This window comes from Mixophyes fleayi, chromosome 3 (assembly GCF_038048845.1).
Source record: "Mixophyes fleayi isolate aMixFle1 chromosome 3, aMixFle1.hap1, whole genome shotgun sequence".
Taxonomy (NCBI): Eukaryota; Metazoa; Chordata; class Amphibia; order Anura; family Limnodynastidae; genus Mixophyes; species Mixophyes fleayi.
In genome coordinates this window covers 74,184,700-74,195,844 of record NC_134404.1, presented here as the reverse complement: position 1 = coordinate 74,195,844, position 11,145 = coordinate 74,184,700, and the positions used below count along the sequence as shown (strand labels likewise).

The 11,145-nt window shown below is 43.9% G+C and overlaps 1 protein-coding gene across 1 annotated transcript; it reads left to right on the top strand.

The window, feature by feature from the left end:
- The first annotated feature begins 4,058 nt into the window (after window positions 1-4,058).
- Window positions 4,059-10,690, top strand: LOC142143148 (general transcription factor II-I repeat domain-containing protein 2B-like). The gene is made up of 3 exons (XM_075200859.1): window positions 4,059-4,311; window positions 8,683-8,766; window positions 9,027-10,690. The coding sequence occupies exons 1-3, from the start codon at window positions 4,059-4,061 to the stop codon at window positions 10,688-10,690; spliced, it is 2,001 nt and encodes a 666-aa protein (XP_075056960.1).
- Window positions 10,691-11,145: the final 455 nt, after the last annotated feature.

The following is an 11,145-nucleotide window of genomic DNA, read 5'->3' as shown; positions in this document are numbered from 1 at the left end:
ATTTTGCATTATAATACAGTTTTAATATTATAATACATATTTTAATATGTTGAATGAAGTGTGTTTTATGTATTAATAAATATTTTATAATTGTGCAAGACTAGAGTTAATTCTTTTATTAGAACAAGATTTTGCCAATGGACATTATATATACTGTATAGTTGTATAGTGAATAATCTCAATTATTCTCAAAGCGCTGTTCTTTTTAGTGGTTTCTTTTGTATAGTTTAATGAGAAATATGCAAGATTTCTCTGAACACCAGCAGTGAAGGATTTGTGTCTATTTATTTAAATAATATAGATAGATAGCGTGAAGTGTCATGTTATTCCATGATGTAATATTGTAACCCATTGGTAAGTGTCTTCAGAGAAATAGTAAATTCAGTGATGCCATTCCATTGTATAATTAAGGTAATAGAGACAGTGGGCCTAAGTCATTTAGCAGAGTAAGGCAAAAAAAAGAGTAAATTTGATCCTGGAAACCATGTTACAATGCAAGGGGTGCAAATTAGTTTATTATTTTGCATGTAATGAAAATACTGGCTGTTTTTTCACGTAGCACACAAATACTTGCTAGCTTTATTTGTACACTGAAATTTAAAGTTGATCTAGGAGATGTTCTATCCCAACTATAAATCTGTCCCCATATTTTAAATTTACCTCTCCCTCCAATGCAACATGGTTTTGCTGAGGTGCAAAGTTACTCCTTTTTTATGCTTTGCTCTCCTTAACGACTGTCACGAACACGCTCCCAGCTGCCGTGACTTTGGGGGTGTATTAAGTCACACGATTCTAGCAAACAGTCTCTCTCTACCTATCACACAGGTTATAGACCTACTGAATCACCCCCAAACACAGCGCTCTCACACCCCCAGACACTTCAGGTTTGCCACCACCTATTGAATACGGGCAATAGGACCCCAATATACTGTCCCACACTGGCACACAAGGCTTCTAGCTATCCACAGACTAGCAAGACCCACACCAGTAAGCACAGGGTTAAGTCTTCACACCTCCAGACATATGTGTAGCAACTCATATGTAAATGCAAGCACACAAAACTTGGTAATCAAATGTATCAACAAATCACACTCTGAGTTAACTTGGTTGAGCTATTTCTTCTTAACAGGCTAAAGGATTTGTTACAGTATCAAGGACGCATCATATTAAATTATAGATTTAATATACAAAAGTACAGGGCATACAGATATAAAAAATAATGCATAAACAATTAATAGATTGACATACACAAGCAAAACAGTTTAAAATAAAAGAGGCTACCTTTCGAGTGTCACTTTCATGAATGGCATGCTCTGTGCCATGGGAAATTGGCAAGGAGATGGACAGCTTATCAATGTGAATTGATTTCCCAAAGTCTGACAATATTCTGTGTCTTGTCTCAGCATTTTAAAGACACCTTTACACCCTGTCCCTGCCCCCAGGGGGTTGTGACCTGTGACTATGTGACCGAACTTTTCTGTGGAGCATCACACAGAGCCAATTTTATTATTAATAATTTTATTTTTAATAAATCTTTTATGAATCTGTCCATCTTTTGATATCATGCCTAAATACAGTGTTTTCGCAGAGCATATACTCATTTCCTTCATTTCTCTGTGGGGCAGAATTCTTAATTCAACATATGAGCTGCTCTTTATCATGGTATTGAGGAATATGTGGTTGATCACTACTTTTATTGATTTTAAGTGGCATATATTAAAACTGAATTCTTTTAGTCTATATTACATATAGCCTACGTCAGCACATGGCCTCTTTGAGCCAGACCACATGCTGAGCGGTACCTAAACGTCTAATCAGGTGTCACAACCGGCCTATGTCTCACCGCAGAAGCTCTTTGAAGCTGCCCCAGGTGACACTCCCATCTTCTCACACTGGAATGTGGAAAGCCATCAAATACATTTACATCAGACTCTGTCTTCACATTTTACACTTTAAACTTATTAATGGATTTATTTGATATAACATATTTACACTGCCGTTATGATTTATCCCTTATAAATAACTGTAAGTTCTCTATGTTCACGACACCCAATATGTCTAACAATTAAATAATTTAAGTGCTCACTGATAGACCCTTGCTGAAAGGGGGAGGATTGGGACATCTTCACCCTGCTCCCTGTGTAAACAGCCAGGAATATAAGGAGAGCATAAGGTCAATAGATTTATTCTAGCTTGGAGGATCCTGGTGTATGTAACACCAGCACAAAGGACTCTGGACTAACATCGTAGTGCCGCCGGAGGAAACCTTACCTGGACAGGGTCTGTGTGAGCCATTATCCCAGGCTGGGCGACATAGAAACTGTCTAGCTAAATGGTAGTGGTTATACTGCGGAAGGATAAGACTCTGAAGGATACTGAGAGTGTTACTTTGGAGTGCTGATTGCAAGAGACTGCTGGAGAAACATGTTACCATTTACCCTGTATCTTGTGAACGTCTCATGGTGTTGTGCAGTCGTAATAAAGCCTTATTTTGGATATATTCTGGTTTGCCCAAGTAAGTTGAATCCCACGGAGGTTAACTACCATCCCAGCTAAGGGTGGTGTCTTCACAAATACGGGTAGTGTTTAATACAAAGACAATGTCCTGACAGTCATCCCTATCAGTTGGCACTTCCACCTGCCCTGTAGCTAGTGCAAATGATATGGCTAAAAAACACGTACTTGAGCGAAACTCAGAACTTGAATTGTATGCATCTGCGTTGGCATGCACTCGGCATGCCTTTACTGTACATTCCCTGCATTCACCTGCCCCTTCCCTCTCCTGTTCCGTTCTTTAAGTCTAGGCAGTAGTAAGTGTCATTTGCATTCACACATGAATTCAATGCAATTGCGTTCATTGTTGTAATGTCCATTTATGAGCATGTACACAATGGGACTTACATCCAAAGATTAATTAGGCTCTCTATTTGTAATTGGTAGCAACAACTGTATTCCTTATACAATTTGTAGTTCATTTTGATGAATAACAGTTTTGCAACATTTTTGGGAAGTAGTTCATACGATGATTGCTCCCAATATTCTCTGCAGAGTTCCCACTGGAGAGTGGGTAGCTTAAGTACACCATAGCTAGTTAGTTTGTACAATGGGCTCCAAATTTAATTTTTGTTCTCCCAGAATTCATAGGGACTGTCTGAGACGCTAATTTGTATATTATCATTAAAGTAATTTACTAGCATTGTACTAATACAAGGTGTATCAGATTGAGACACGATAGAGACATGTCAATATATTTGAGCTTTTCTTTTAATCTGACCAAATGTCATAATCATTTCTCACATTGCTGCGTTGTGTTGACTTATCATCAGTGTGACACTTTGAACAGGTAAGGTTCTCTGGCAAGGAGATGGTTGCATCTGTGAATACTTGTGTCAGTTGAAAAGAAAAACATTACATATGAATTAAACTTAGTTGCTTTGAGTCCTGGCGAAGTGAATAAAGAACTTGATTTACAAGGACAGCAGACTTAGCAGAATTGTTTATTTTCATATCCACCTTCAGCGTCTCTTGCTGCTCTTCCAGTAGTTAGAATATTGGTATTACTTAACTCGGGCTAGCAGTGTCTGAACTCGCTTCATTTGTTACAATTTCAAATGGTTTGAGTAGTTTGCATAACACTGAAAGGATTCTCAGGTGTGCCTGAGTAAGGTAACATGTCTCCCCTTCTCCTTATCTCATGGCTTAATGTATAGGTCTTAAAACCTTGTCTTAGGAGCGACTAGTTGCTGCACAGACCAGCTGCGAGATGGTAGTTGGAGTTGGGGTTCTTGATTAACCCTCTAACGAAGAAGGTGATACAGACACACTGTGGGCAGTGTTCATTGCACTTCACTTTTTGAATAAACTCCTGGGGGTAAATGTATCAAGCTGAGAGTTTTCCGGCAGGTTTGAAAAGTGGTGCCTATAGCAACCAATCAGATTCTAGCTATCATTTTGTAGAATGTACTAAATAAATGACAACTAGAATTTGATTGGTTTTTCAAACCCACCAGAAAACTCTCAGTTTGATACATTTACCCCCAGGGGGTATGCAGGGGAACATGGGCACAGTACCTCAACAAGCAAGCTGGCAGCACAGGCGACAATGGAGCAGACAGATAGCCTCCTGGGTGTTGGATTCTGCAAGCGGTAACTCCACTCTTTCCTCCTCAGCTCCACATCACACATCCACCACAGATTCTGACCAGTCCACGGCGCCTGAAGAGGCGTGTGCAGTGATAGGCCCCCGCAGCTCTCTCCACATCCCAGGCCCCGTCGGTCACACTCCTGGGATGGAGTTGACGTCAGGCACAGGTGAGTCACTATCTTATTCACCGAGGGGGAAGAGCGGGACTGCGGCCTGGCGGTGTACAAGATAGTGCAGGTTACAGTACACAGTAGGCCTTCCTCCTCTCACGGCCAGCTGCTGCCAAACCAATCATGCCTAGGGAGTACCTTTGGTGAACTGGTACGCAGAGGGGAACTTTTACTGGCGGTTTGGTTCACGGGAATCCCAAAGCGGATGAATTTGGGCTCCGTTTTCCCAGAGCCCACCAGTAACACGTCCTCTGCCGAAGGCGTCCAAGCCACGCCCCCTTGATGTGTAGGTCTTGATGACTTGCTGCTGTGCCTTCAGTCGCTGAAACAAATGAAATGTGTTATTCCACCTTGCTACTCTGGCCTGGTGCTACCATTAGGCAGCTGCCTAGGGTACCAAGCTTTGGGGGGCACCACTGAGGCGCCGCATCACCATCTCCATGGTAAAGAAGCACCTAACATATTTAATAGAAAGCTGCAGACCCTGCAGCTACATTGACGGATCAGCGGGGGCGGTCCTTCCTGCTGCTCTGTGTCTTGGTCTCAGTGTCATGTGACTGCTGCAGTCACATGTTGCTCAGTGGAGTCTAGGTAATAGAAACGTCCCTGCTGTCTGGACTGCAAGAAAATCAGGAAGAAGAAGGGGTAATCCCCAATTTAGTCTATTCTACAAGATATCACAGAGATTTGTTCTAATTATCATATGTATGATTTCATATGTATGATACACCTATGCAATATAAGCTCTGCACCATCATTGTTATATATGAATAGCACCTTAACTCTCTCATCACTATAATTTAGTTTCTAAGCTAAAGAATATAGAAAGAAGTGTTCAAAAAAGAACTCTAGAAGCCATGTGCAGTATTTTTTATTTTTTATTTTAAACTTTATGTATAAAAGAAACATATGTAAACAATGACAATAAACTGCACTGAACAGGTAAAAAAGAAAAGTATAACGTGGGGCACACTGGTGAAAATCTGGCGGGCAAAGGGTGGCATGGGAGACAAAAGCTGGTGACCAGAGAAACAGGAGTGGGCAAAGCATGTGGTCAGCAAGGGGCATATGTGAGAAAAGCTGTCAGGCTGTTGGAGACAGGTGAGAAAATCTGGTAGACAGGGTGGTATGTGATGGAAAAGCCAATGGGCAGCATGAGCATGTAAGAGAAAAGCTAGTAGGCAGAGGGTAGCATGGGAGAGAAAAGCTAGTTGGCAGTTTGAGCATGTGAGAGAATAGCTTGAGGGCAAGCGGGCATGTGTGAGAAAAGCTGTTGGGCATAGGGTAGAATAGTAGAAAAAATCTAGTGGGCAGTGAGGGCATGTACAAGAAAAGCTGGTGACAGGTGTGTTTGACCTGTGTATAGTGATCAGTGTGTATGTGCTAAGTAGAGATGGTCGGGCTCGGTTCTCTACTCAGCAGTGGAATACATACCCACTATAGACTATTAGCTGTGACGCTGCATATCTGTTTGGGACCACTGACTCTCCCGCTACCTACCTACACCTGGACAAGTCTTCCCTTCACAGCAGTGGTACAGCTTGCTATACGCAGACCACTGACTCTCCCGCTACCTACCTGCACCTGGACAAGTCTTCCCTTTACAGCAGTGGTACAACTTGCTATACGCAGACCACTGACTCTCCCGCTACCTACCTGCACCTGGACAAGTCTTCTCATCACAGCAGTGGTACAACTTGCTATACGCAGACCACTGACTCCCGCTACCTACCTGCACCTGAACAAGTCTTCCTTTCACAGCAGTGGTACAACTTGCTATCCGCAGACCACTGACTCTCCCGTTACCTTCCTTCACCTGTTCACGTCCACTCTACTCTCCTACCAGTACAGCTGCAAGTCGCTGACTCTCCTACCAGTATAGCTGCAAGTCACTGACTCTCATCTATTCCATTGGCATTCTCTCTCCATCTGCTGTTATATACGTTCCTACTATTCACCCTACTGCCAGAGGACCGCTGTGTAAACCCCGCCCCTCTGGTAAGCATTATCAACTGGTGAATCCTGGGCAGAACTCCTAGTGCCCGTGACAGTAAGATCAGGCCATGACAGACCCAGGATCGGAACCAACAGCTAAAGAGGTGCTGCAGTACCTGGTTACTCGGATTGAACAACAAGATGTTCGACAGCAACAGTTATTCCAATGTTGTCAGGCTCTAGCCTCCCAAGGAATCCCTGCGCAAAATGTAGCAGCTACTGTTGATCCTCCAGTACCTTCTTCTTCCCCAGTGCCATCCCAGGTGTCTACCGTTTCCACGCTACACCTGCCTACTCCCTCTAAGTATGATGGAGACCCGAAAACCTGTAGGGGTTTTCTTAACCAATGTTCCATTCATTTTGAACTTCAACCTCACAACTTTTCTACTCATCGTTCTAAAGTGGCCTATCTCATCTCTTTGTTTTCCGGACAGGCTCTCGCATGGGCCTCCCCTCTGTGGGAAAGAAATGACCCCTTATTGGAAGATAGTGCCATGTTTATTTCTATGTTTCGAAGAATTTTTGACGAACCTGGTCGTGTTATCTCTGCGGCTTCCAGTATTCTCCGACTACGCCAAGGATCCCGGTCAGTGGCCCAGTACGTCATCCAATTTCAGATACTTGCCTCCGAGCTCCAATGGAACACTGAGGCGCTGATAGCTGCCTTCTGGCAGGGTCTTGCTGACAAGATCAAAGACGCACTAACCTCACAAGAGTTACCCTCCTCCTTGGACGACTTGATTTCTCTATGCCACCGTGTAGACATGAGGTTTCGTGAGAGAGATTCCGAAAGAGTAACTTCTTCCAAAGCGCCTGTTCGCTCAGCATCTCAAGTTCGTCATCTTCCACCTCCAGTAGAACCCATGGAGGTAGGACGTTCTAAACTAACATCTGAAGAGAGGGAGCGACAAGTGAAAAATAGACTCTGCATCTATTGCGCTGACTCTACTCACATGCTGAACTCATGCCCTAGAAGGTCGGGAAATGCCAGGCCCTAACCAGTTCTGGAGAGGTAAGGTTAGGGTCCCTGGAGTCCTCTCCATGTTCTATGGATTCTAAAATCTGTGCTTTGATGTTACCGTTTCCTTTGCTACCAAAACATTTATGTCTCAAGCGCTTCTAGACTCTGGAGCTGCTGGAAATTTTATCTCTAGTTCTCTAGTGAATCAATGGTCCCTACCAGTGATTCCTTTAAAAGCAGCTATCACTGTCACCGCTATCGATGGTTCTCGCATAATTAATGGACTCATCACTCAATGTACGACTCCATTGTCCCTTCAAATCGGAGCCTTACACCAGGAGAAAATTTCTTTGCTGGTCCTTCCTGTTACCACCAGTCCCATTGTACTTGGCCTTCCATGGCTTCAACTTCATTCTCCTCAGATTGACTGGAACACTCTTCAAGTCACTTCCTGGGGTCCGGATTGTCGTCATAGATGTCTGTCTCAAGTTGTTCCACTCAAAATTAATCAAGCTTCTATTACACCCTGTCCGCTGGGTCTTCCTCCACAGTATGCTTCCTTCGCGGATGTGTTCGATAAAATCCAGTCTGAACGCCTTCCGCCCCATCGGGCGTGGGATTGTCCGATTGATTTACAACCTGGCAAGAACCCTCCTAGGGGTCGTGTGTATCCTCTCTCGCTACCAGAGACCCAAGCAACATCTGATTATATCAAGGAGAATCTCCATCGTGGTTTTATTCGACCTTCCACTTCTCCTGCTGGAGCGGGGTTCTTTTTTGTTAAGAAGAAAGATGGGTCATTACGGCACATACGGCCCGCTAGCCTTCCGAATCCGGCCCACCGGGTCTGCCCAGGAGATTTAATTAATTTTGCTGCCAGCCACAGGTTCTGGAAGGGATACGGAGCTAGTCGGCGATGCCGGATACAGCGTAATCCCCTGCGCTGCTGCGTAGGGAGGAAGTGCGCACTGTCCATACACCTCTCCCGCCGCATTCACAGCAGCGCCGAGGAGGAGAGCACAGAAGAGTATGGAAGAAGACAGTAAAAAGGTAAGTATTACTGTTACAGACAACATCATGCCGGGTGCAGCAGGGCTGAGGGGCAGCACGGCATGATGCGGATCACCACAGGACAGCGGGCATCATGCCGCGCTGCCCCTCAGCCCTGCTGTGCCCGGCATGATGTTGATTAAAGATGGACAGATGGACGGATAGAGCTCTGGTATAGTGGGGTAATATCTAGGTGGGGGTTCCAGTCACTGTGTTTATTGATGGTGGTACTGTGGGTCACTGTTTTTATTGATATTGGTACTGTGGGTCACTGTTTTTATTGATGGCTGTGCTGTGGGTCACTGTTTTTATTGATGGAGGTGCTAGTAACTTGTTCTCTTCTGTTTTTTATCTCTTCCCAGTAAGTTCTCCTGCCACTGCCATACTGCCAGCTGTCTCGTCCTCTGCTCCTGACCTTCAGACACTCTGCTTAAATCTGCCTAAACGTGAGTGATACCACCTATCATAGGGGATACTAATTTGCTGCCAATTTTGCCGGCACTGCAGTTACTATTGTGCTTCTCTTTGTTTGTTTACATCGCCAGCTGCTCCTGCCCCCCAAAAATGTCGTCTCACATAAAAAAAAGGAAAGTTGATTCTGAATGCCGTGTTTTCAACAAGACATGGACTGCTAAATATTTATTTACGGAAGTCAAAGGCAAAGCCGTTTGCTTAGTTTGTGGCACAGTTGTCGCTGTGTTGAAAGATTATAATCTGAATCGCCACTATGTGACCAAACATGAGGATAAATATAGGAACTTGTCTGACCAAGAGCGAGCAAAGGAGTCGGAGATTTTGCTATCCAAGCTGCAAACTCAACGAACACTTTTTACAAAACTTAGCACATCCAGAGATACAGCTACCAAAGCAAGTTATCTCATATCTCATAAAATAGCTAAACGAAGTAAACCGTTTTCTGACGGAGAGTTTATTAAAGAGTGTTTGGTGGACTCTGCTGAGCTAATATGTCCAGAGAAAAAGGATGCATTTGAGAACATCCCTCTCTCCCGGCGTACTGTGACGAGAAGGGTTGAGGACATTGCAGGAAATTTGGAGTTTCAGCTGAAGAACAGAGCGGTTACATTTTCCTTTTTTACCCTGGCTCTGGATGAGAGCTGCGATGTACGAGGCACTGCCCAGCTACTTATCTTCTTACGTGGGATCACTGCAGACTTCAAAATAACAGAGGAACTAGCAGCCATGCAGTCAATGAAAGGGACAACAACAGGGATTGATTTCCTAACAGAAGTAAATGCCTGTCTAGACAAGTTGGGACTGAAATGGGACAAACTTGTAGGTGTGACAACAGATGGTTGTCCAAATCTGACAGGGAGAAATGTTGGACTTTTGAAGAGAATGCAGGATAAAGTTACCGAAATTAACCCTGAGCAGAAATTGACATTTTTGCATTGTATTATACATCAGGAAATGTTGTGTAGGTCAGTATTAAAAATGAACCATGTTGTTGATGTTGTAACTAAAACCGTTAACTTCATCAGAGCAAGAGCACTGAATCACAGACAGTTTGTCGCACTATTGGAGGAAAATGAGTCTGAACATTGTGATATCAGCTACCACACAAATGTCAGGTGGCTGAGCCTGGGAAAAGTCCTGAAAGTTTTCTGGGACCTGAGAGAGGAGATCTGGCAGTTCTGTGAGAACAAGGGAAATGACATCCCTCAGCTTTCAGATGCAGACTGGCTGGCAGACCTTAGTTTTGCTGTAGACGTGACTTCTCAGATGAATGACCTGAATGTCAAACTGCAATGCAAGGGCCTTTTTGTGCATGAAATGTACAGCGCAGTGAAGGCTTTCATGAAAAAGTTGCAGCTTCTATCAAACCAAATGGGGGACAATATTCTCACTCACATGCCAACACTGAAGGAAGCCAAACCATCAGCTGATCACCTCCACAGGTACTCATCCATGTTAGAAGCACTGCATGCTGAGTTTTCATTGCGATTTCAAGACTTCAAAAGACTTGAGAGTGAAATGGACATGGTTTCTTCTCCCTTCAGCTGCAATGGGGATAATGCACCCAGTGATGTTCAGATGGAACTCATTGACTTGCAGTCTGACACACTTCTGGCAGCGCACTTTAGGTCTGTCCCATTGCTTGAGTTTTACTCATCACTCAAAGAGGAGAACTTTCCACACATGAGGAGACATGCTCTGAAAATTCTAGTCCTCTTTGGATCTACCTACATATGTGAACAGACATTCTCAGTGATGAAGTTCAACAAATCCAGACACAGATCCTGTATCACTGATGACCACCTCTCAGCTGTCCTTCGCATAGCCACCTCAGATATTCCGCCAGATTTCAGTGCACTTGTTCAAGCCCAAGACAGACTAGATTTCTCCCACTGAACAGGTAAATGATTCTTATATATAATTTGCTGCATTTTATGATGGGCCCTTTATAATGGCCTTTTATAAATTTGGTTCGGCCCTCGAACACAGATCTGATTTTCCATGTGGCCCCCGAAAGAAATTAATTGCCCACCCCTGCTGTATAGATTATCGTGGACTTAATGCCATTACCATTAAAAATCAGTACCCTACTCCGCTAATTACCTAGCTCTTTGACCGCATTAAGGGAGCCCGGATATTCACCAAAGTTGATCTCCGAGGCGCTTATAACTTAATCCGCATCAAGTCCGGAGACGAATGGAAGACAGCTTTTAACAACAGGGATGGACACTATGAATATCTAGTTATGCCCTTCGGGTTGTGTAACGTCCCAGCTGTCTTCCAGGGATTCGTGAATGAGATCTTACGGGACTTGTATGTTTGTGTCGTCGTCTACCTGGACGACATATTAA

Coding starts and splice junctions, on each gene's coding strand:
- LOC142143148 (XM_075200859.1), top strand. CDS start 4,059: ATGGGCACAGTACCTCAACAAGCAAGCTGGCAGCACAGGCGACAATGG. Junction 4,312..8,682: donor GGAGTTGACGTCAGGCACAG/GTGAGTCACTAT, acceptor ATCTCTTCCCAG/TAAGTTCTCCTGCCACTGCC. Junction 8,767..9,026: donor CTGCTTAAATCTGCCTAAAC/GTGAGTGATACC, acceptor CTGTGTTGAAAG/ATTATAATCTGAATCGCCAC.